Genomic DNA, 26106 nt, shown 5'->3' on the forward strand with positions numbered 1-26106 from the left:
AGAAATTCACAAGAAAAAACAAGAGTTCTGTGTCTCTTATAAATGAGGTAGTGTTTGAAGGTGTGATACTTGGCAAACTTGGCAGCTGTTTCCTGCCAAAGGGCTATGGATGCAAATTAACTGTGGTTAAGGTCTGGCATGCTTATGAAAATACATAATAATATAATAATAAACAAAAATAAATAAATAAATAAATTAAATTACTGAAGGCACTAAAAAATTACAGTTTTTAGAAATAGTTTCTAGAAATAGCATGTGCTCATTTATGAAAGGTCATAGAAAAGAAATGGGTTTTTAGGGAAGAATTTAACGTTCCTTTCAAATATGATTATTGAATAAGTAAGCAAATATAGGCAGCACGTGGCATAGTGGTTTGCGGTGATGCAGAAGGTCACGGGTTTGCGTGCTTGCTTGTACCCCGCCCTCACCCAGTGTGAGCTGGCATTGGCTCCACCCCCCCACCCCACCCCCCTCAGCTTCCTCTCCGCTCCACCAGGCGGCACCGCGTCAGCTCCCCGCAGCTGAAGGTGGCCGGCCGGAAATGGCAGTGATTGAGTGACGAAAGAAGGAAGATGGAGGCGGCAGTGTTCATCTTGTCGCTGGTGGACTGCTGTGCACTGATTTTCCTCTCAGTCTACTTCGTATCCTTTCTGGTCAGGTGCCGGGCGGAGCGCGCGGCTCGGTGACCGCAGCAGCTGGGTGGGTCCTGTTCTCTGAGCGCGGGCCTCTGCAGACCGGCCCGCTGCTCCGGTGTTGGTGAGGCCACTGCGATCTCCGATAAACCACTTTCTGTCCGCGGGGCGACGGCAGGTCCAGGTTTGGTTACAACAACACAATCCATCCGTCAGGAAGCAGTCAGATACGCCCCCCGGATCTGTAGCCGGAATTCTCCGTCATGTTTACGGCTGTCGGACGGCGACCGGAGAGCAGGTGTGTGTTTGTAACTGCTCGTGAACACCACCAACATCAGCACGTCCTTTCAGCCTGGAGCTGGAGCAACACAACAGACTCACAACGACACTCACACGTACATAACATAAAGGCTGCGACTGGAGCAACTTCTCTTGGTTCTCTACACATTCAGAGCAGGTTCTGTGTGAATACAACCTCATGTAGACTTCCTCGCTTTATGTCCATGTTTGTCGTAGAGCAGTGAACGAACCCAACACAGTGTATGAGACAGTTTATGAAGGAGAGATAGGTGATGTCAGCCTGTCCTCTAGACACAGGTAATGTTGATGTGTGTGCCACCTTGACTGAGTGCTCAGATCATCACCCTGTCTGACCTGGAGTGTGACTACATCAACGCTCGAGCATGCTGCTCTAAACTGAACAAAGTGAGTCATAGCCTGGATCATTCGTCTGAGGGCCTCCTTCTGTGACTATCACTCATTGATTATTACATTAGATTTTTTTTAAGATGATGTATTATTGGCTCCTACCATCATACAACTGTGTCCTGAGTCTCCACTATTGTGTGTGACATGTGAGCATGTGTGTTCATCCTGCTATGTTTCAGTGGGTCATTCCAGAGATGGTGGGCCAGTGTCTGTCCACCATGCTGATGCTCGTCTCCATGCACTGGTTCATCCTCCTCCTCAACCTGCCTGTAGCAGCCTGGAACATTTACAGGTGTGTTCTGTATATTGCTGCCTCCTGCAGTGACCCTCAGGCCAGGCTCCTCTGGAGAGTTAATAATGTGATGTAGCTACAGATTTACTCCTGCAGTGAAGCAGTGTACAGCAGTGTCTCAGGAGCTGTGTATTATAGTGATTTTATTATTTTTGGTTAGGTTTTTTTTTTCTTTAATTATACATATTGTCACAAACAGCACGTCTTGGGTCCACTGTAGGTATCAACACAAGATTCACTGTTCTTTTCCCTGCAGGCACGTGAAGGTCCCTATGGGAAACATGGGCGTGTTTGACCCCACTGAGATTCACAACCGAGGCCAGCTCAAGTCCCACATGAAGGAGGCAATGATTAAACTGGGCTACCACCTGCTCTGCTTCTTCATCTACCTGTACAGGTGACAGCATCAGTGTTCAGTGCTCAGACTGCAGCAGTCAGCCTCACTGCCTCTGCTAACATGTGTTTCTCCACCTTGTTTCTGCAGCATGATCCTGGCTCTGATCAATGACTGATGCCCTCAGCAGGCTCTCTGACCCCAGCTACCATACTCCAGGGTTCACTGTCCCCGCTAACTCCCCAGCCTCTTTAGTCCTGTGTGCACCAAACTTATCAGAACAGCCAGAGATGGCCCTGAAACCAGTGTTATCTGAATCCCAGAGTACGAATTGTTTAACACTTCAGTACTATCATGACAAACTCTACTTGTGACATAATCCGTTTCAGGATTTTTCATTGAGCAGCAGCCTCAAGGTGAGATGAATTGGCAGAATGGACTGAGTCAGAGGGCAGTAGGCAGATGCAGCCCGTGGCATGACTCTCCTTAACAAATCATACATACACGGCCATACATCTCAAAGCAGAGTTTTGGAAAAAGTATTTTTAAAAAATAACAACAACCCAGCATTATGATTGTTTTGCCTTTCCTCACCTTAAGATGCCACGTCTCATGATTGGCTGATATGTAGATGTATCAAATTAAGTGTGAGCATTCACTGTGTATGCCCCTGTCATGTGGGGCTGAGGCTAGGTGTAGAGTGTAGGTGCTGGTAGTTCGCCAGAGGCACAGGCAGGCCCATGTTTTACTCCAATGATCCCATTCACATGGAGACTGAGCCACCTCCACTGGTCTTCCAGCTGAGTGTCTGACTCTGCTGCTGCTCAGCTTGTGGAATGTTAGAGGCCCATAAATCTTCAGATTTAATTTCTTCCCTATTGTGCCTTTTTCTTTTTGCTTCCACAAGTAAATCCTGGTTTCATGTCACATTTAGTTTAGAAAAAAACTCAATCAGATCTTATTGCTGTCTGTCAGCCCTTCTGACCTATTCGATCTGGGACAATGAGATAAAATATTTCCTCTGTCAGATACAGTAATAACAATAACCTTCAGCTATATAGCACCTTCATAAAGAACAAAGAACCAAAAAGAAACTAAAATATTTCCTGTCAGATACAGTAATAACAATAACCTTCAGCTATATAGCACCTTCATGAAGAACAAAGAACAAAAAAGAAAGGAATCCCACAAAAGTCAACTAAGTAAGACAAGTAGTTCATACGAAGCCTAACTATATTCAAAGACTTTCGGATGAAGACAGTGAGTGTGTGTAACTAAAGATCAGGTGATTAATGGCCCAACTTGTCATTTGGTGCTGGATGGCTGGCACTTGTTGTTTAACCCAGCATAGTTCCGCCTTTGTTTCCGTGATGTGACACCTGAATAAACATGTAAGGTTGTTCAGCATGTTTGGTCATAATGGAAAAAGTTTATCAGGAGCCAGTACATAGTGGTGTTTGTCATGTTGGTATTGAAGTGAAAGCTCTGTGACTATCACAACATTGATGTTCATCACTGATCCTGTTCTGAGTCTCTGTGCAAACAGGAGTTAGCAGACCTCCAGCATCACACTCCACTGATCATGCACTATGGTTCAGTACAAATACGCGCACACACAAAATCATGTGTGGTAGTATGTATGTCTTAATAATCTGAATTATTATGAATGAAGGACAGTCACACTAAACACATCAGTCCTATCTGCTGTGCTGGAGGGATATGACATCACAACTGGATGCTGTGGAATGAGGGGTCATGTGTTTGCCCATAAAACTGGTTGCTCAAAGAAGCGCGTGTGTTTGTGTGTGTGGACCTGACCTCAGTTGTGCACTGATGATTATGATGTTTACCAAGTGACTTCAGCATTGGCCTCTGTGTCAGGACATTCATACCTGCTCTCTCTACTTATTTCTTTAGGCATGGGTGAACTGGGAGAACTGGTGAACGGGTTCATGTATGAATCACTCCACAGTTTAATGTCTTATGCAGTGTTAACTTTGTTTCTTGAGGGAAATGTGGAGTTTCATAAATAAACATGAAAGACAAACTGCTTGTCCTCTTTTGACTCCATGGTAACAGCAGCAGTGAATAATTTGTTTTGAAGAGGTGTTAACATATGTACATCTCTTTATTTTGTCTGAGCTTTCCTCCAGGTCAACCAATCACTGACCAACTCAATATTATTTCAGCTCCATCAACTAGATATTCAAAATGCAAATTGTATTATAAATGACAAATTACATTGCTTAAAAAAGTGGCCTGCATAGGAATATGAAGAAGGCCCAGGAACCTATATGCAGGGTTTAAAGTTTTCCAGCACATCAACATTATTATATATATAAAAAAAAACCTCATTGATGCGGGATATTTTCATATTCGAACAGTCAATTGAGGTCGCCAATGGAACGAGAGTAACGTAGCTTCCCCTCTCAACCAAACTAGAGTGGCTCTAAAGGCACTCAAAAACAAACTAGCCAATCAGAAGTAGTGGGGGTGGGTTTTGGAAAACCTGGTTGAGGTCCAGCAGCAGGTGATGCTGCATTCATAACAAATTGGGAAAAATGAGTCTTAAGTTGTCAAACTCGGAAATAACTGCTTTCAAAATAAACATAAATGGATGATGCACATATCTTAGCGTTCAGCAAACGGTAAAAATATGCCAAATTATTTTTTCTCCTCCGAGTTAACCTGTAGCGTGAACGCTATGATATCGGAAGTCGGAAATTTCCGAGTTGGATTATAGAAGTCTCGGTTCCAAGTCTAATGAACGCAGCACACAAGCCGGCGTTTTTCGAAGTCACTGTTGGAGATGATGGAGAGATGGTTTATGAATCCAGGGGAAGACGTCCTAACAACAGACAGCGGACTTAAAATAAGTGGCGCTGGGCGTGTATAGAAGAGAGGGACAGACACGACAAGCCTTTTGGTTATTTATTTCCTATTTTGTATTTAGAATCAGAATAAAATAGTTTACTCTTGTATAGACTTACCAAACGTCCTCCCTTCCCCGGACATGTCCACTAGTTACTTCCCGTCCGGGGCGTCGGGTTTTTTTTTTTTTTTATTATTAATTGATGATAATATCTGGTTTTCCTTCTGGGTGTATATGTGTGTCCCCCCATGGTAATTATTTAGTCTAGTGTGTGTGACGTAATCCCCGAGAGGCTGCAAAGTTGACTGGCATTAGCCTGAACAATCTGGGAAATGTGTATCAAGCTAGAGTCACCCAGAGGGCAAAGGCCATTCTGGAGAACCTGCTCCATCCTCTTCATGTAGAGTTTCAGCTTCTCCTTTCTAAGAGAAGATACACTTTTCCCTGTAGGGCAAAATCAAACTCCTTTGTTCCATCTGCTAGTAGATTATTAAATAAGCTGTAGCTGAGCTTGTTGGAAACGATACACCCGTGAAACTGTGGTGACTGTGTATTATGTGTTTTGAATTTGCACTATTTATTTTATTGTCATGTATGATTTACTGTGTTGCCATGTAAAATATGATTGTTTTAACTTCTTTTGCAAACCAAATTGCCCTTAAAATTGAAATTGACATTAAAGATTTTCAAATTAAATCAAATAGCATGCTATGAGCCAGCATTAGTTAAACTATAACTTGAGGCTAGAGTTAAATACAAGTGAATATTAACTAGCTAAAAACTAGAAACCGGCCAACATTGGTTAACTAAACCATACTTGACCAAACAACACATTCACACAGACTTATCTGTTCAGTCAAAGGGTAAAGAAACAAACTGCTCACTTCGGAACAAGTTTCAGCGTAAGATCCATTTTAAAACCCTGAATTCTTTATTTAAAATATTTGTATGCATACATAATACTTTTCCTACAGAACAATACAGAACAGTACGATCACTTTTGTAATAACACATCTAAAATGTAAAACTGCCTGCAAGCAAACAAAGTTCTACTTTGGCTTCTTACAGCAGAAAGAGAAGCCGGAAATACTTGAATAAACAAAATGCAGAAAGAGGCTAGAATAGCACGTGTTTGTGACATCTAGGGTGGTGTGTTCTGTAATGGCAGAGCTGAAGCTGGTGGTGACTGTGATGGTGCCTGGGGAGATGAACAGGGTTCCCACAGTCCGGCAGGTGTCATCCAGGACCAGAAAATTTTGGAATTTATATATATGTATAAATAAACAAACTGAAAAGAAAAAGTGTTTCCTGGTTTTCTCTGTCTCCGTCACCAGGTGTGAATGTACTGCTTTCCATTTCAACAGTGAGGAAGAGCATCTCACATCTGACTGCAGAACCAGGTGAGGGAACCCTGGGCATAATCTTCTTCCTGTCTGCCTGTGGAACATGCGATACAACTACACAGCACATATTACACATAACATCACATCAGGCAAGACCTGTTCTCCTGACTCTAAGAGCAGTTCTATTATAACTTTATGTTACATTTGTGTACATATGTGTCAGACTGGCTGTCTCCATCAGTGTGTTACTGTTTCCTCAAAGTCACATTGAACTCAAGGGGATATGGCTGGAAATTCTCTTTTCTACTTTTACAAAGTAGTGCAGTGTATATGTGTGTGTGTCTACAGTCTGAAGTCTCCATAGAGTTCCACTGTCAAAAACACACTGACTTATTGTGCCACATGACTCTTCACCACCATGACACATGCTGTACTTTATTCTCAGTTTATCACACAATAAAATAACAAATATAGATTAATGCTCCTTAACCAATGTTCAAGTCCCTCCTGTTTGTTTGATAAAAACTCCGGCTAGCAGCTATTTCAGTTAATGATTTTTTATTTTTTTTCTTAAACATGAAATATACTAATGTCCTCAGTAGGAACCAACGAGCACAGATCTGAGACACACAGTAAGAGGAGGGAAACAGACTAACACACTGATGGTTCTGACCATGGGACAGAAGAAGCCCCTGCCTCATCTTTTAAAGCAGTTGACAATTGAGACAAGAATTTGTTGGTAATCAGGGAATATCTACTTAAATGTCACAGCTCCACTAAATCAAAAAGAAAACACTGTGATAATAAGTGAAACTTAAAAATGAAACAACTCAACCAAAGTTTAAAGATGCTGTGGCTGCAATAGAGTGAGGTGGGAGGACGTGACTCCCAGCAGCAGCCATAACTCAACACTCTTTAATAGATATATACAAAGTATAAAACACATGTTACCATCAAAAATGTGGTCCTGTGCAACATGCTCAGCCAATTCTTCCTCTGGCTGTATGCAGAAAAGCTGAAGGAAAAAAACATGTGCATTTGAAAAGACAAGTTAACAGGTGTCTGAAGTGCACACATCCTCCTCTTCAAGTGTGATAGCATCCAATGCTCCTGCAGCAAAAATCATTCAGAGCTTCAGGAGCAGATGGAGGGAGGAAGCTGTAAGCAGCTGAAAAAAACTACACCCTCCACCCTCCACCTGCCACAGTTTAGCACTAGTCATTGAATTAATCATGAATAAATAATGTAGCTGAGAATAAATAAAAGGACATGTGTGGTCCTGGATGGTACTGAAGGAACAGGATCCAGACAGGAGGAGGTGGGTCAGATACTGGAGGTCCAGGAGTCCAGCTTTGATCAGCTGGGTCTGGTCTTAGTCACGTGACTTGAGTCTGACATCGTTGTTTTGTGACATCCTGACATTGAGCCCTGTTGGCCCCACCTCCAGGAAGCAGCTGTCCAATCACCAAAGCCTTCCTCTGCTTCATCCATTCAAGTGTCTACAGAGTCTTAACACTCCTCAGGTGCAGAGCTCCAGCAGGTCATCAGCTGTCCATGCTGCAGCATTCTGACAGGACAGGAAGGAGACAGAGGTCACAACCTCACAGATCACTTGATCACTTGCTCAGACGTGCTGTCACGCCACTGGATCTGCAACAACTTCTGGACTCAGACCTTTTCTGTTGTTACTGTAGTGCAGCCTGATGATATAATGAATACAACAGCACATAGATTTCATTCACAAATGAGGTCCACAACTTTTCAAAAAATCATTCACATCAGTTGACATGTTCATACCATTGAGCCCCTCTGCATTCTGGACGTCCAGGAAAGGGGCGGGTCCCCAGATCCGAACAGTTCCATCATCTGAGGCGCTGGCCAGTAGTCCAGGCAGAACGGGGTTCCAGCTCACACAATTGACTGTGCGGGTGTGGCCTGTCAGCTCAGCAATGGGCAGCTCGCTGCGCCGGTGCCAGATGTACACTTTGTGGTCTAATGGGAGAACGGACGCAGGTCTGTTTAATCACAGGGAGGAGGACCTCTCAGGCTGTACAAATGTGAATGATGGCATCACTTCACTCTTCATTTATACTTATATATACAACCTATTGATGTTAACTTTTTCTATTTTCATGTTTTCTTTAGACAGACCTCATGTTGACTTCATCACGTTGCCTTACCTTCACTACCACTGGCGATGAAGTCTTCATTGTGCCCCCCAAGGCAGGAGTGAATAGTGTAGAAGCCCTGGGTGACCCCTTGGTACTTTCTGACCAGCACCCGATCCTGCAGGTCCCAAAGGTGCACTCCCTGCAAGCACAGAAGACTGACTGAGACACACTGTGCTGCACTGGACTGAATCCGAAGAGAGACTAGCACAGTGTCCAACCAGCTGCTCACCTGTGTTGCAACATTCAGCAGTGCTAACCTCCCATTTTTGGACACAGTGAAAGACATGATGGGATGGTCCTCTTGCACTCTGTAACAACAGACAACATGATCCACAGACACAACACACAAAAAGAACATGAATGACCAACTCACAGCTGTTCCTGCTCCACCAACCTTTTAGGTTCCAGTTTACATCCATGTCAAAACATGATGTCACAGTGAAGCTGATGTTTAACTTGGTTCTAAAGTCTCATTACTTATTGTAACATGTTAAACACTTCTTGGAGCAAGGATTCTTAAGTTATGGTTCACAGTGTCCTTTGAACTCCTTCCACCACAATCCAATTAGATCAGGGCCTGGTAATACAATTTACACACAAGGTTTCTCACCTAAATTTGACTTTGGTTCCTGAAGGTCAGTCTCTAATGTCCCATCTTCCTGGCACAGAAAAGCTAACAGATCTAATTCATATGTATTCATAACGTTTGATTGAGACATCTTGCAAACGGGAACAGTGGGTGTTGGGGTTACTCAGCCAGTCTGGATGTGACGTACATATTTCTGTCTGTCAGGTCCTCAAAGCTATATCCTCTGATACGTTGGTGGGTGTCGGATGCAAGGACATTCCGGCCGTCACTCAGACACCACAGGCACTGCACCCGAACCCCTTCCCAAGAGTCCAACAGGTTTCCATCCAGGTCCTGGGAGTCAGATGGAAACAACATGTAGTCAGGAGCAGGATATAGAGTAAGATTCTAGTCAGTGTGTTTTTTATTTGAATGGAAAACTGCAGAGATGATCAGGTCCAGTTCTATTATTCGGTCTTCCTAGTCTGTATGAACGTCTGACCTGGTGACTAAATGAAAGGTCATTACGCAACAAACGTTTAAGTTTCCACTGGTGGCGCTCTTCTGGTGAAAGATGCTCTAACCACATATCAATTCTGCTGCAGGAGAAAAACAAGGGACAACATGGAATTTAACATCTGTTTACACAACACCAGCAAACACATGAGCAAGAGCTGTTATTGTTTCTATAACCAATTAATCAGACTGTTGCTCCCTCACAGTTCCCATTCTTTATTAATGTTTCAATATATACAAATATCCTGCAGCTTAACATATTGGAGATGAAGCACCATAAAGTGTTTGTGTGTGTGTGTGTGTGTATGTATGTCTATGTGCATACATAGTTTTTTCCAATAAAGACATTATAACACACCCTGTAAACAGCTATGTCAGACTAGAGCCTATACTGACTCAACAGAAAGCTAGCTGCTTAGCAAGTTGACCTCAGAAGCAGAAAAGATGGAGTGAAACGAATAAACACTGGTGTTCATTTTAACCTTTTTAAACAGATGTCAAGAAAAAATGAAGTTTGATCCTTACACAAGGTTCCTTTTATCACTCAGACTGGTCCAACTCAAAATGGAATGGAGATTTGTGTAAATAACACAAGGAGCCTGTGGGCCCTGACACAATGAGTGTGTGCGTGTGTGTGTGCTGTTTTAAGCACTCACACACTGGTAGAACTGTCCTCTCTGTCCCCCGGTGACGAAACGTTTACCATCTGGGTTCCAGGCCACACTAGTCAGGCTATCCTCATGTGACTGACTCATCTTTGTTCGTAACTCCCCCGTCTGTACAGCAGAAGAGGACAAATACAGAGTAGATCCCACACACTCTACAACACCGATGACTCTCCACCTGAAAACACCATTTCTTACTGGCTGACTGTTCCCTTTCAGATTTAATAATGACCACAAGCATAAACTGTGCCAAACCAAAACAGACAAACAGGCTGTCAACAAAACAGATGTGAGATCTTGATGTGATCATGAGATCATTATGTCAGTTCTCCAGTTGTTTTATTACATTTAATTCAGAGGAGGAAGAGGCTCATCTTGTGTGAAATATAAAACCTCAGTGCTGATTTCTATGATTACCCCAGTATGATCCACACTGCCTGGGAATGGCTAGCAGGCTATTGTACCTGTATGTTCCACAGCCACAGCTCTGAGCAGTCATCAGGACCACAGGCTATCAGATAGGCATCATCAGGACTCCATGCCAGGTATGAAACACCGTAAGCGTGACCCTCTAGAGTCCTCATCAGCTTCAGCTGCTGGGTTTCCTGTTGACCAACAGACATGTCTTTACTCCAGTAACTTCAGCTCTCACACACTGCACTGATGTTTCCTGACTAATGGGGAGTAAACAACCAGTTACCATGTCAACGTGCCATACAATGACTGTGGTGTCTTTGGATCCAGTTGCCAGTTTTGTGCCGTTGTGGGAAAACTTGCAGAACCAAACTTCATTGCAGTGTTCAGTCAGAATCTGCTGAGTATAGCAGGGGAACTGTTTCCTACGCATCAGGAAGACACATATTGGACTGCATTCAAAGCTCTTTCCTCGAAACACATTTGTACAATCATATAGTGCTTTCTTACAGTGCTTTGCATTTTGTTTTTAAAGCAAGAAAACAGAAATAAATGACAGCTTTTATGATTTGACTTTTATAGTGCAGTCTAAATTTAGTGTTAATCGCTGGTCTAATTGGGATTTGTTATGTGTGGGGGCTCTGTGGCCTCAGGGTTGCCATGGGTGCATGTGTGGGTTCTAAGAATTAAGTGCTAATCGTGGTGGAACATGAGTTGCTCTCTTGCTATTTTTAACTTCATTCTGACTAGAGCATACCAACTTCCTTAATCTAACAGTTAGCCACCAAAAACTGGAGGCAACCTGCTGCAGACTAACTTGCATTAAACTCACGACATAACTTGAGCGAAATATTAGGCCATGTTTTTTTTTTTTTTTTACCTGTTCATTGTTGTGGTGTTCAGAGCTGACATGCTGAGAATTGTGTCAGTGCCCAAACATTTATGGATCTAACTGCGTGCTGCTTTTAATGAAAGCAGGGAAAACGGAGAAACTAGTTATGATTATGTGCTGGGGCTGAGCCCAGGACAACTCCAGCCCAATTTAACCCCTGGTATTAATGACCCTTAACTCACGAGACATGCCCCCAATGAGCTGTCAGAAACCTGATCAGAGATTACCTGCAGCTGATTCAAAGAGATGAATGCAATGCACCTTTCACAACACTTGCTAAGAGTCAGCTGTTGTTGCAGTAGTTCAACAATGCTGAATTTTAATGTTCATATTTCTACTTAACTTCTTTCCCCCCTCGTGTTTATTTCATCTGCTGCCCAATCACATTAACTCCATCTTTACCTGTGTCTGTATATTAATACAAAATTCTCCGTAGCTGCAGGCAGACCACCCTGAGCAGGCGTCAGTCATTACTAATGAGAAAATCTGGAAACAAATTCAGTCTACATAAAAAACACAAACATCCCTCAGCCTTGCATTCTGGTTCAGCACTGTGTGTGGGATTGTACCGACTGCAGGTGTGGTCCAGGAGCAGGGACACAGAGTCCAGTCCACTGTCCAGCTTGGTGTTGTGATACAGGCAGCGCTCCCGCTGCAGCTCCACTGCCTGCTTCAGCAGAGTCTGCAGGCGCCGAGGGGGCAGCATTACTGAGGGAGGCAGGTAGGCTGTGCAAATATAAATCCACAGTTCAGAGCATGAATGAGATTCATTAGAAAACACTTAAGTACAATGCAACCCTGATCCTTCAGGAGAAACGTCATCAACAGAATCACTCACATCCTCTTATCAATTCTGCGCTCAGCTTCTCCATGTAGGTGAACATACATGCAGTCCCCTCCAAAATTATTGCAACAGTGAGGCCAATTCCTTTGTTTTTGTTGCTAACTGAAGACTTTTGGGTTAAAGATCAAAAGATGAATATGAGACAAGAGTTCAGAATTTCAGCTTTTATTTCCTGGTATTTATTTTTGTTGTTTGTTTTATGTGTTAAACAACTTACATATGACCTTTTGTATTAGACCAACCCATTTTTAGGTGAGCTAAAGTAAAGAAACAGATAGTCTTAAAGTATATAGCATTGATTATTGGGTTACATAAACTTTGCTTGCAATAACTGCATCAAGCCTGCAACCCACTGACATCACCAAACTTTTGCATTCTTCATTTGTGATTCCTTTTCCAGGCTTTTAGCGCAGCCTCTTTCAGTTATTCTTTGTTTTGGGAGGTTTTTCCCTACAGTCAGCTCTACAGGAAGTGAGCTGCATGCTCTATTGGGTTAAGTTCCGATGATTGACTTGGCCAGTCTAAAACCTTCCATTTTTTTCTCCTGATGAAGTCTTTGGTTGTGTTGGCTGTGTGTTTTGGGTAATTGTCCTGCTGCATGATAAACTTCCTCCCCATTCATTTGGATGTATTTCTCTGTAAACTGGCAGACATAATATTTTTGTAGACTTAAAAATTAATTCTGCTGCTACCATCATGAGTTACATCATTAATAAATATTAATTAGCCTTTTGCAGAAGCAGCCATGCAAACCCAAGCCATGACACTACCTCCACCATGCTGCAAAGATGAGCTTGTAAGCTTTGGATCATAAGTAGATGTAAACCTGTAGTTTCTTTCTTTTTCAGGAAATTCTAAATTGTTGTGTTGTCTATGCCCAATGTTTGTCCAATTTCTCTGATAGATTTTCCTTCTTTTCTCATCTTTAAAATGGCTTGCTTGTCTCACATAGATGGCTCTCTTATGTTCATGTTGGTTTATCCTTTTTATTAAGAAATTAATAAAAAAGAAATGCAGTCTTTACAGGTGAAACCCAAGGCTAAAACCAAGCGCAGTCATCAAGAGCTATTTAATGCTTAAACAATCAATTTAAAAGACAACACCTGGGCAAAAAAAACACCAGTCAGTCACATATTACAATAGTTTTGCTCACTTGAAAAATGGGTGGGTTCAAACAAAAGGTGGTATGTCCGAAAATGTTTAAACACATCTAGATGTAAATACCAGGAAATAAAAGCTGAAATGCTTAATTATTGTCTTCAGTGAACAACAAAAGAAAGGAACTGGCCTTGCTGTTCCAATACTACAGTCATGGGACTGTACATGTGTGTGACTATTTCTCATATTTCTTATATTTTGGTTTGTTCTCTCTAATTTTAGCCCGTTTTGTTGCACAGAGAAAGTTAAATTAACCATTAAACTTGGTGATCTGCAGAATGCCTTGCAGACATTTAGAAGGTGTGTGTGTGTTGGATGCACTACTAGCCAGTAGTGTAGTGTAGAGTAGGCTCAAAAACATCCTTCTCTTCTATAATGTTGCAGAGATGTTTTTATGCCTATATATTTAGAGAAGCACAGCTTCAGGTACTTGTGAATATTTGTACATGTTAAACGAACTAAATGTTTCCAGTCACTTTAGTCAGGGCTGCTGTCAGATACACTCATGAATATTAAGCTAGGACACAAGAAAAACAACTACCTTATCAGAAAAGGTTTATCCACTCCAGTGTTTTATTTTAAGTGTTGATATTCATTACAATATATATTTGTGGTTTTAAGAAGCAAAAACTACCTCAGTGGAGTTTTACATCAGGTGCTATTATATATCAAAAAGTCCAGAGATCCAATCAGAAGAGAATATATGATCCTTTCTTCTTATTGCTTTCTTCATGATCCAACAAAAACATTGATATGTGACTTTTGAACAATGAGTAGAGCTTTTTAAATGTCATACTCCATTAATATTTTTTACATTTTATCATATATTATCAATGTAATGGCAGACTCTAAGAGCATCATGACCCAAATTAAATTACTGCAAATGTAATTAATATTAATATAAATATTATTATTATAACAAGTATAGCAGCAGCAGCAACAACAATAATAATATGACCCCAGCAAGAAGGCCGTGGGTTCGGTTTTCTGTGCATTTGCATGTTCTCCCTGTGCCTACATGGCTTTCCTCCCACCGTCCAAAGACATGCATGTCTAGGTTACCTGGTGACTCTAAAGTACCTGTAAGCATGGGTGTAAGTGGTTTTCTCTCTATATGTGTTGGCCTTGCAATGGACTGGTGACCTGTCCAGGGTGTACACCACCTTGACCTGGAGCATTGGCCGGGATTGGCTCTAGCACCCCGTGACCCGGAAATGGATAAGTGCTAGAAGATGGAGTGATAGTATTTCTGGTCTTATTTACACATACTGTATAATCCACTGGAATCTTATTCTATGCAGGAAGCACCTGATGTCCTGGAGCAGGCAGCTACAGGGTTTCAGGGCAAACACACACTACATGAGGACATGCTTCTGTTAAGGCCAAGTCAGTGTTCAGACAGATAGAAGTGATGGCACACGGGGAGTGTTAGTTACAGGAAGAGTGTGGGTGTGACTCAGCCTGCACTCACTCTGCAGTTTGTCCAGCAGTTTGGTTCGGGATGCCGTGCCTTTGCCTTCCCACTCTGCTTTGACTCGTAGGTCCTCTGCATGACTGCACATCAGGTACCTTTAACACACAAGGTTACAGATGCTCAGCTACTGTCACACATGCTCATTCTTGCTTTTAGACTGAGTTCACAGAGAACTGTCACTGTTAGCACTGGCTTCCAGCAAGTCACTGGATATGACTTGCTGGAAGCCAGTGATAATTTTCCAGACATTTTTTTGATAATGCTACCAAATTCTAATGAAAATTATGTAAGAAAGTAATAGAAAGTAATAAAAAGTAATAAAAGGTTGTCTAAAAAATATCTCTCTCATTATTCTGGCATTTAGCAAATAGAAATAATTTTGGTAATCTTAATTGACCAAAAACAGGAAAAGTTTAATCTGATTTAACGTTAGATGGTGAGAAAAAAAGGTTATGGGTCTCTTTATATAGTCTATGTAAACTTCTGGTTTCAACTGTATATACTGGGCTTTGAAAGGTAGATTTTTATTGTTTTGTGGGGAGATGAATCAGCATGTCACACTTAAAACTCTCCTGCTGCCTGTGAAAGATGATATGATCATGTTCATAGGTGCTAAGCTGGATATGATGGAAAAATAATGGTCATCATAAACACTGTCAATGCAGACAAATGTTTGTTTTGTTTTTCTAATGCGTGGAGGTCTTGTTTCAGGCACTTTCCACTGTGACTTAAGACCTCATTTTGATCACGCAGCTTCAGTTCTGTTGGTTATTGGCCTCTAACAGCCCTGCCAGTCAAAGTACAGTTATGACCACTGTCTTTGAAACAAATGACAGTGAAGTTGAGAGAGGGGCTGCACAGTCCTTTCTGCTTCCCTTCTTCATGCAAGTGCTCACTCTGATTCCATTAGTTATTTACACTATAACTCAGCTCCTTCGCTACAATTGAACTTACCCACTTAGGATGTGGATCCGCTCTGTGTTGAACTTTAGGGGAGTCAGCTCAGCTCTGAGGACTTGCAGGGCCTCCAAGACTTTCCCATCCTCTAGATACTCGAGATACTTCTGTTGCAACAAGAGGAACTTCATCCGCTTAAGAGAAGAAGATGAGAGGAGATAATAAAGAACAAGAGAGGACAAGATGGGAAAAGAGACAAAAGAACAACAAAAAAATTGAGACAGGAAAGGAGAAAAAAAGGATGATCAAAGAAATAAGAAATAGAGGACAGGAGAGGTCGGTGTGGACAAGAGAGGGCAAGCCAGAAATAGATATAACGAGACAGATCAGTAGACAAGAGAGGGCAAGAAGATGAGGGAGGCAGAGAAAGGGAGAGAAAGAGCAATGGCCATCACAATATCTACATTTGCCAATATAACACCAAACTGTAGTATTGTATTACACACACACTGGACTGAGTCTTTAATCCTTTCTTCAGCCTGCCTTTACACCATGTTCATAGTCCATAAGTGTAGAATGCGGTCTTCACACTGGAACCAACTAGTTCTACAGAGACAGTAATACACTGCTGCTACTCAAACTCTATCTATATCACACATTTAAACACATTGTTATCGTCAAGATGACAGCGTGTCTATCAGCGTGAAATCTCTGCACTGCTGTTGTTGTGATGGACTGTCAATCACACACAGTGACTGGCTCCACCCCTTCTTCACAGTTGTTGATGAATTAAAAATAAAATTAAATCAAAAGTAACATGCAGTAAAAAGCACCAGTCACCTCTGAGGCAGTATGAATCTCTGAGCTACAGAATCAGGATTTGCAGTCTTATTATCTCATCATGCTCATGTGTTCCCCCGATGAGCAAGCACTTGGCAACAGTGGCAAGGAAAAACTTCCTTTAAGAGGCAGAAACCTTGGGCAAAACCAGGCTCAGGGGGGACACCTGCCTCGACCGATTGGTTCAGAGAGAGAGAGAAAGATAGAGAGAGGCATGGGTGGGGAAAGGCACACACATCATGTGTTTTGTTCTCATTGCTGAGGTGAATCCTGTCATATCAGAGTTTCTTGTGGTTTCTGTGAAACTAATATTTTCTCTGCTCTCTTTTGTTAATGCACATCTCTAAAACCAGCTCATCCTTTTTGCATTGTCCCTGTTTACATAGTTAGACAAAACAACAGAGAAAAACTGTCTCTCAGTGATCTGAGCACTGATGGACTTGCCACTTACCACTATTGCACTTGGGGAGTGCATCAATGCCTTCAGCTCATTCAGGTCACTCTCAGCCTGAGTAAAGTAAGAAAATCTGTTATGTTTTGCTGAGTTTAGTTGACTATCAAAGAGTAAAGAAACATGTTTTTTCACAAAGCATGCCCATACATGCACTGTACAGATTACTAAACGGATGTGCATTGAAGATAAGTGGGCTGCACCTTATCCCACTCTCCTTCCATGACATGGTTGCGAAACTTGGTAGCAGAGGGGTGCTCCAGCCTACAGCCAGACTCCTGCATCAGGAGGTCCACCGTCTGACTGTGGACAGTGGACAAAATCAATCATTATCGAAGACCAACGAAGATCAACACTCATGTCCAAGTTTTAACATGTCTATGTTGGCCTGTGAGAAACTTATAAAAAAAAAAAAAAGCATATGACTGTGGGGCACAATACACTGAAGGGACTGAGAGACAGGTCAGATTCTGTAACCACTGTCTACATATTGAGAATTACACAATGATGGTAATGAAACTGCATGTAATTGGCTCAATAACATAAGTAACATTAAGTAGCTTAACTATAACTTAAGGCTTAAGGTAGGATCTTGTAAAATTGATCACCTACAGACACTTGACACAAACTTATTAAAAAACTGTGACACCAAGAAAGAAAAGTATATAAAACTATCTCGATAGGTCGTTACTTTTTCTTTGTGTCAACACACCACATGAGATCAGAGAATGTAGCACAGCCACTGATAAGCCGTAAGACCTGAACCTAACATCTGTCAAGAATAATATAATCAACTAATATAAATTATTCTTGCAGGATATTACTACATAATATGATACTCACAGAGCTGTTTGATATCTCTGCCACACCGCCTTCGTATACACATGTGCGACAGGAAGATGAACACTCTGTTTAACAGTGACCATGTCCTGTGGAGACACCGTACCAAACACCTGCGGGACCTATGGACTCCTGACATTTAAAACCGGGGGCCAGAACCGGGCTCTCTCTCTCTCTCTTTTTTTTTTTTTTTTTTTTTTTTTTTTGCACCCTCTTCCACAACTCATTATCACTATCCCGGCACAGGACATCATATAGCTGGTCGAGGAAACGGTGCCTAAAGCGGCCGACTTACTTGAGCCCGAGGCCGTGGAGGTGTTGTCCTATCAGCCGGATGACATCCTCCTCCGACTGAGACAGACGCTTCTTTTTCTTCCCCTCCGACGAGCCGTTGCTACTGTTGGCCGCAGGCTGCCCCGACACTCCGTTGTTGTTGTTGTTGTTGCTGACAGTGTTTCCATTGTTGGTGACTGACACCACTCCGTTGGAGTGAGCTGCCCCGGCGGAGGACGACTCGCCGTTTTGAGCTCCGTTTCTGCAGGACACTTCTGAATCCCGGTTCTGTCCCGCCCCGTTGGCCTGCATGTTACCGCGGGTTAAACGGTTCACACGCTGTGTAGTGAAAGGACGGACGGGCGCAGCGGGACACTGCAGGGAAAATAACGGCACCGGTACAGCAAACGGGCCCGCTAACCCAGAGGCAGCCCCGAACTGCCCTGCTCTCCCTGCGGCCGAGCCTCCGTGTTTATTCCGCGGCTTTGGCAGCGACGACAACGCGGTTTTGGTTCGGAGGACGAGGAGACGGAGGCCGGAGTTATTTGGAGAGCCGCATTTTGTGAGTGTCGGCAGCCTGTGGCGCTGTCAGGTTCCGTTGGAGCGGTCGTGAAGTTGTCGGTACGGCTTGTTATTGTTGGTCTCAGACAGCTGCAGCCCTGTTATGGACATACGCATTGACGTCGGCGGAAATTCCTTCACGTCGCCCGTCCGGCTTACGTCACCGTCAGGGGGCAGCAGATCTCAGCGGTTCGCTTCAGCCGGGGCCAAGCCATAGACACAGCACGGTGCAGAGGATCCAGTATAGACTAAAGTCAGCAGCTTGGACACGCCTATCCATTCATAGGTTTTCATTTATGTGTATTACTACACTGCATAAATAAAAACACCAAAATATGAATTAACACCTGCATTCATGTAGGAACCTAACATGGTTTGACAACGACTTTACCACCATGCTGCTCTAAAAGATTAGATTAGATTTTCCTTTATTGTCCCACAATGGAGAAATTCACAAAAGCAAAAATGTTTTTCATATTTTGGATTATGCACCATTTACTGGCATGGAAGCATTGGACATATTAGCATTATCTTATCCTGCTTCATTGGATAGTCACCTGGAATGCTTTCCATTTAACAGCTATTCTTGTCAAGAGTTGATTAACCTGTATTTCTTGCTCTCTTAATGTGTTCTTAAAGCGTTTCAGTGATCCTGTGCACTGGCCCTGTTCAATCTCAGGACATAATAGTCCATTCATTATCTACCTCCAATCTGTCAGGGTTGCAGTGGGGCTGGAACCCAATCTAGTTGGAATTTGGTAAGGGCATGCATCCAATTTCCTGCACCCTGGACAGGTCACCAGTCTGTTGCAGAGCTGACATGAAGAGACAAACAACCACTAATGATCACATTAAGATTAATGTGATTAAGATTAAGGGCAATTTAACAGTCACTATATAAATTCTTTGTACAGTGGGAGGAAATTTGGGACCAAAGAGGGAACTCACACAAGCACAGGGAGAACATGCAAAATCCACACTTCACCCAGAATCTTCTAGGTGTGAGGCTAACTATTAATAAAGCTCACTTGCTGCCAACTATATCCACCCGCTGATATGTGTCTTTCAGACAGATAATCACTGTTACTCATTTCATCTGTCAGTGGTCATAATGTTATGGTTAATTAGTGTATATCACTGTCACACACTCATGTGAACTCATTGTCTATATGGGGGTTAAAATTTGTAATCAGGTTAAAGTCAGCAGCAGCAGGAAAGACAGAAGAGTAAAGTCTTGGTTTTTTTGGAATCAATGAATTTGGGGACTGCATGAACTTGGCCAATAATCAGTAAAGCTTATTGGATTTCTGTCTTGCCTTATGTTCTCTAATTAATATAATGTGGTTCCTTCTCCTTCTTTTGTCCATTCAGAATCAGAAATACCTGATGAATCCACTTGAGAAATTTGGTTTGTTACAGTTGTGAAGTTAAAGATAAAATTCAAGTAAGTGAGCATATGATTAAGTAAAATCAAGTGGAAATATCAAAATATAAATAGTATATATACAGATTGTAAAACTCAGAGAAATCCTATCTAATCATCTAATCTGTCTGGTAAGCATTACATGGGTTCTAGCTCTACTGAAATAAACCTTGGAGTAACTTTTGACCAGGACATGTATCTCACATAAAACAAGTCAGTAGGGCAGCTTTCTTCCCCCTCAGAAACATTAGGAAAATCAGAAACATCGTCTCTCAAGATAATGCAGAAAAACTAGTCCATGCATTTGTAACTTCTAGGCTGGACTACTGTAATTCATTACTATCTGGCTGTCCAAACAAATCTCTGAAAGGCCTTCAGTTGATTCAGAATGCTGCTGTATGGATATTAACAGGAACTAGGAAAAGAGATCACAGTGTGAGCTGCTCTTCATTGGCTGCTGGTAAAATATAGAGTAGAATTTAAAATCCTTCTGTTAACATATAAAGCTCTTAATGGTCAAGCTCAATCATATCTCAGAGAGCTCCTAGTTCCTTATTGTCCTAGCAGGCCACTCCTCTCTCTAGATGGAGGTGTACTTGTGGTTCCTAGAGTCTCCAAGAGTAAATCAGGAGGCAGATCGTTCAGTTATCAGGCTCCCCTTCTATGGAACCAACTTCCAGTATTGGTCCGCGGGGAGGTCTCTTTAGCAATTTTCAAGACTAGGCTTAAAACATTTCTGTACGAAGAGCTTATAGTTAAAAAGTTAAAGTCCATCTACACTGTAGCAATTCTGCTATAGCCCTAGGCTGCTGGGGGAAGGACTGAACACCTCTCCCACTCTTTCGCTCTCCCTCTCCCTTGCATGTGCTGACATATCAATAACAATGATTCTCCGAAGTCCCTGTTTCTCCCAGCTCTAAGCACGTGTAACCATTCACTAACCATGCTCTCCCGAAGTCTCTGTCTCTCCCAGTTCCTCTCCTCTCTCTCCCTGTCCTCATCCTGCAAGTGATGACTCATTGCCACCCCATGTACCTGCAATGCCTGCTGCTCCCTTATTCTCATGAATTCCATACTACAGGATCATCTCCATGAACTCCATGCAGCATCATGTTCCTGCTTGTACCTGTTTTGAATATCCCCTCCTCCTGATTTCATTCCCTCCCTACTCTACCCAACATTGCCTTTCCCCACCCATGCCTCTCTCTATCTTTCTCTCTCTCTCTGAACCAATCAGTCGAGGCAGATGTCCCCCCTGAGCCTGGTTTTGCCCAAGGTTTCTGCCTCTTAAAGGAAGTTTTTCCTTGCCACTGTTGCCAACTGCTTGCTCATCGGGGGAACTGTTGGGTCTCTTTAAATCTCTTTATAAAGAGTTAGACTCTATATGTAAACTGCTATGATGTAACTTTGTTATGATTTGGTGTTATATAAATAAATATGATTTGATTTGATTTGATATAACATTTGAGATTTACAGCTTTACAGCCATTACAAAATGATTTGTCAAGTTGTACTGTACTGCAGTTGAATTTTCAGTGCCTGGAGTGTCCACCAGGAGGTGTAAAAATGTAAATAATACCAGAGTGATGTCTGAGAGGAGCAGCAGACACAGCTATTCATTACTAAGAGAAAAATAAGAGCAAATCCTTTTCTTAATTTTGTTGCATTGCTGGATTTGACCCTGGAGTACTGTTTGGTATATAAATATTTCAGGTGTCAAGAATCTAATAAGTTGTGTGTTCTGCAAAAATATGAAAATATAGGTTACTGAAGGAATTTACGTGGGATATCTGTCAAGATATTCATCATCCACGATATTGAAATCACATAATCACATCTGCAGTGGCATAAATGGCTTAAACTTTTAGTTATAGACACATCAGAGATCAACTGTCTGGTTGGAATTGTTATTAATATACATAGATATTGACCAAATAAGTGATTGCTCATCTTTGTTCAGAACACAATGATGATAATGATTATTACGAGACAACAACCCATTTATCTGCATAAAATACATTTCCTGTAGACAACAAACAGCAAATAAAAAGCTGCTTTCATGAAAAAGCAATCTTTTGATTCTTTAATTGGCCCACAAGCCACCACACACACACTCACACAAACATGCACACCTATACATTTACAGTACCAGTCAAACCTTTGGACATACTTTCCCGATACATTTGAATGGGGAAGTGCATCCAAACTTCTGACTGATTGTGTATGTACATTTAAATTAAATTATTTAATTAATCCAAAAGTGACATACATCACTAAAGAGTAACAGGAAACTTTGATGTAAATATCAAGTATTACATCCATTTAATCTGCATCATCTGCAGAAAGAGTGGTCATCCGACTGCAAAATAATATACAACATAGTGAGAGAAAAGAGGGATTAATTCAGACTCAATTAGTTCAACAACAACAACAAAAAATAGTTTTAAAAATAATTTTATGTGGCCAGTGGTATAAAAGTTAATGCAAAGATATTCTTGTTGAAGCGTATTTTCAATAATTTTTCCAAGAAAGTGGAATAAAAGCAAATTTAAATTTAATTTAGTCAATAACATGAGAACTGTCTAGGCTAAGAGAAAAATAGAAATGCAGGGAGTGAGTGTCCTTGTACGGATATTATTAGGGACGTTCTGGCAAAAAAGAAAACAGAAACAGACTAAATAACATGTGTCACAGCCTTGGCAAAGCAGCCTTTCAAGGCTACAATAACACTCTTCCTGGTCTTTCTCATGGAAACATTATCCACTTCATAGAACACTCTCAGACCGACACTTTCAGCTTTTGTTTAGATGCTTGAAATCATGACAAGAAAAGGCAAATCATCTTCTAAAATGCCTTTAAAGAGGAAAGTTGTTTAGCAGCTGGTAGCAGGAAGAACAAGTAAGGCTTTTGCATTATTTTTCATTTAATTCAAGCTTTTATATTTGCAGTGTCCAATTAAGGACTCTGTGGAGTAATTGGGGCATGTGTATTATTTTATGCAACCTCATGTAGCTGTAAGTACCAGGCAGCCAATGTCCTGAATTTTTAAAGTCTTATGTAGCTACACTAGTTGTAAACTATCAGACTAATATGTTTTTCAAGGATAAGACACTGCTGAGGGTTGCTATAGAAGGTAGTGCTTCAAAACCTTTTCCACTAAATTAAAAGCAGAGAATTTCAGTCAGGTCTATATGTAAAATAGGCTGTATATAAATTCCTGGTCTATATGTTATAAGAAGGCATGCAAGATGGACTTGTCTGACATTCTGCCAACATGTGACGACATTTACATTATCATTGCTGTTCCCACTTTGTAGAGTTCAGGCTCTATTAGTATGTTCTGCATCTGGCCTTGATCACCTTTCCATGAGTGCTCCCTGCTGAGGGCCAGTTCTTTCATTGTCACAGTTCACTTTAGCATGACCTTGCAGAGAAATTTTAATAGTTTTCAAGAAACAGGAAAAAATGGACACCCTCTTTTACATGCAACCCTTAAAACTGTGTTACCTTGGAATCATATCTTTGCAACCTCAGATACACATAACTCACACATTTACAGCCTCACTGGACTCCAGCTGTGGGTGTCATGACGTGCTCCAAAGTGCATCATCTTCGTTTTCAGGCAATTGACATTTTATTTGGCTTCAGCTCTACTGCTGCAACAGTTAGTGCACAATAAAGCTGAAAGTCTTTGTATTTCTCACTATCACCTGTGGGAGGACAGATCATATGACTATGTGGAACATCCAACAGTATAACATCATGCCCTGTAAATTTAGCCATTTGATCTCCAGCACAGAAACCATGGAGGTAACAACGGGATCATAAGAAGATAAGGCAGAAAAAAATGTGCAGCGGTTTTGGAATTTGGAAAGGGAAAGTTACGGAGAGAGAAGCCTGAAGTGGAAAGAAAACCTTAGCATAAAAAGTTCTAGTGATGATGGCTTTTTTGAGTAGACCACAAATTTTTCATTTGTCATGTTCATGTTTTTCTTGTATGTTTCCTGATAAATACATATCCAAATGATTAAATTTCAAATTCTAACTTTGAAATTCTTTTGCTATGTTTTCACATCCTCTCCAATGATTGTAGTTTCCTAACAGAGAGCTTTGAAAACGCTCCTGGATCTCTTTTATTTTGAAAACTCCAGAGTTGGTATGTCTGGATGGACCAAAAAAAATTCTATCTTTCCAAATAGGTATAATAAGACTGGACATAGTTTCAGCTCTCCTTGGTTTTTACCAGCCTCAACTAAGGGGTTCAGTTAAACGCTGCAGTTTCACATTGGTAGTATTTTCAACAACTAATTCAGATGAATTCATATGAGAGTAGACAGTTCATCGGGGATGAGTAAAAAAAAACTAAAAACATTTTACTAAAAAACTAAAAACTAAAAACTCTTTATCTGACTACATTTGAATATCATTTCCCTCCTTATGTGCTATTGTTAGTTTGTTGTTGTCTGCTCTAGTGGGAAATGTAAAGACAGTTGTATTTGTGTAAACAATGATAATGTTGAAATCTGTCCAGTAATAAACATTTGGAAAACTGTGGGTATTAAAGTAGAGAAATACGGAGGCAGATATTCCCTTTGCTTTGCTTGACCACCTGCCCCAAAAATGTCAGTACACAGCCCTGATATGGATACCTTCCCTATAGAGCATACACTGTATAGTCAAACTCCCAGTTTGGTTAGGATAGGTCGGTGCGCATATATTACCTTTAATTTGGGTGGCACACGTATAGTCACAGTTTCAAATGATGTTGTCATGGGAAATAATATTTTAGCTTTTTCGTGGCAGTAGTTGCTCCTCCCTATTCAACATGACATAGACTGTCCATCTGCCCACAGGCAGATCTGATACAGTTTCACCCCCTCCCCAGAGGCAAGAGGCTACAGAGCATTAAAACCAGAACAACTTGGCTCAAACATAGCTGCCACTTAGAGACCGTTAGACTGGTGATTTTTTTAGGGATTTTTTTTTATTAGTGATTATATCATATGATTCTATATGTAATATAGGCTGTATATAAATTCCTGGTCTATATGTTATATGAAGGCATGCAAGATGGACTTGTCTGACATTCTGCCGACATGTGACTGGAGCTCTTTACATTATCATTGCTGGTGTCCTAACCTCATAACATTTTTTTCATGTGCAAACATGCAAATAACTATAAATGAACCTTGAAGTTTGATGTGGATGAACTCTGTGATACACACAGGCCCTGATGTATTTCTGATTAACTTTTGGACTCATTGATTACTTTCACTGTTTACAAAAATGGCCATAGACTTTGGATCTGTAAACTGAAAAACAGAAAAAAAAGCAGAACTCAGTTTATTAGTCTAAACTTTACTTATAAACTTGAACATGACAAAAATTTAATGTATGCAAAATGACTTTTGACTCTGTACTTTATGAGTCTGTCTCTGACCGTTCATTGTGACTAAATTTGACAGCTATCCAGCTGGAGAGCAGGTTAGTTCTGCAGCATCAGTTACTTAGCTGTGGATCTTTTAAGATACAGTCATGAACTGAACAGTGTTAGAGACACTTCAATGCTCTAAGAAATAAAAGTTTCAAGTTTTGTTGATTTGTATCAACAGTAACGGCATCAGCTGAATCAGTGGAGATTGAATTAAACTTTCATGATTCCCGAGGCTAAAGGTGCCATTGCAGCTGGAGAGGATAAAAATAGAAATGAGAAAAAAATTATATAAGTGTAATATGACAGGCAAGTGAGAAGTGAATGAGCAATTGTGCAAAGTAATGGCTACATAGGAAAAGCTTTTCAATTGAAAATTCTATTAGTTTTGACGTTTGCAAGTGTGCCTGAAATTGCAGAAAAGGTACACAGACGCTGGAATCAATTTAATATTGTCACCTAATCGATGATCTGGCAGATGCCACACACACGCACACACACACATAC

General features: G+C 41.3%; 2 protein-coding genes across 4 annotated transcripts; one reads left to right on the top strand and one right to left on the bottom strand.

Moving 5' to 3' along the window:
- The first annotated feature begins 501 nt into the window (after positions 1-501).
- Positions 502-4007, top strand: cnih4 (cornichon family member 4). Of its 2 annotated transcripts, XM_029504643.1 has the most exons (5): positions 502-641; positions 1269-1337; positions 1520-1632; positions 1889-2029; positions 2117-4007. In XM_029504643.1, the coding sequence occupies exons 1-5, from the start codon at positions 573-575 to the stop codon at positions 2142-2144; spliced, it is 420 nt and encodes a 139-aa protein (XP_029360503.1). In that variant the 5' UTR covers positions 502-572; the 3' UTR covers positions 2145-4007. The 2 variants fall into 2 exon arrangements, with proteins under 2 accessions (XP_029360503.1, XP_029360504.1); XM_029504644.1 differs by lacking the exon at positions 1889-2029.
- Positions 4008-5743: 1736 nt separating this feature from the next.
- On the bottom strand, positions 5744-20430 carry LOC115044907 (WD repeat-containing protein 26-like). Of its 2 annotated transcripts, none has more exons than XM_029504237.1 (14): positions 18207-20428; positions 17275-17374; positions 17072-17128; positions 15838-15974; positions 14881-14978; positions 11977-12133; positions 10802-10940; positions 10566-10706; positions 10093-10212; positions 9129-9274; positions 8582-8660; positions 8362-8491; positions 7979-8173; positions 5744-7748 (listed from the first exon to the last, which is right to left on the bottom strand). In XM_029504237.1, the coding sequence occupies exons 1-14, from the start codon at positions 18494-18496 to the stop codon at positions 7726-7728; spliced, it is 1812 nt and encodes a 603-aa protein (XP_029360097.1). In that variant the 5' UTR covers positions 18497-20428; the 3' UTR covers positions 5744-7725. The 2 variants fall into 2 exon arrangements, with proteins under 2 accessions (XP_029360097.1, XP_029360096.1); XM_029504236.1 differs by having other exon boundaries at positions 7741-7881; positions 18207-20430.
- Positions 20431-26106: the final 5676 nt, after the last annotated feature.

Source organism: Echeneis naucrates, chromosome 6 (assembly GCF_900963305.1).
Source record: "Echeneis naucrates chromosome 6, fEcheNa1.1, whole genome shotgun sequence".
Lineage (NCBI taxonomy): Eukaryota > Metazoa > Chordata > Actinopteri > Carangiformes > Echeneidae > Echeneis > Echeneis naucrates.

Excerpts from the sequence above, each read along its gene's own strand:
- cnih4 (XM_029504643.1), top strand. The coding sequence starts at position 573 with ATGGAGGCGGCAGTGTTCATCTTGTCGCTGGTGGACTGCTGTGCACTG. Across the intron at positions 642-1,268 it reads TTTTCCTCTCAGTCTACTTC|ATCATCACCCTGTCTGACCT; the intron begins GTATCCTTTCTG and ends CTGAGTGCTCAG. Across the intron at positions 2,030-2,116 it reads TTCTTCATCTACCTGTACAG|CATGATCCTGGCTCTGATCA; the intron begins GTGACAGCATCA and ends TTGTTTCTGCAG.
- LOC115044907 (XM_029504236.1), bottom strand. The coding sequence starts at position 18,496 with ATGCAGGCCAACGGGGCGGGACAGAACCGGGATTCAGAAGTGTCCTGC. Across the intron at positions 12,134-14,880 it reads ACTGCTGGACAAACTGCAGA|CCTACCTGCCTCCCTCAGTA; the intron begins GTGAGTGCAGGC and ends ATATTTGCACAG. Across the intron at positions 10,707-10,801 it reads TTGTATGGCACGTTGACATG|GAAACCCAGCAGCTGAAGCT; the intron begins GTAACTGGTTGT and ends GTTGGTCAACAG.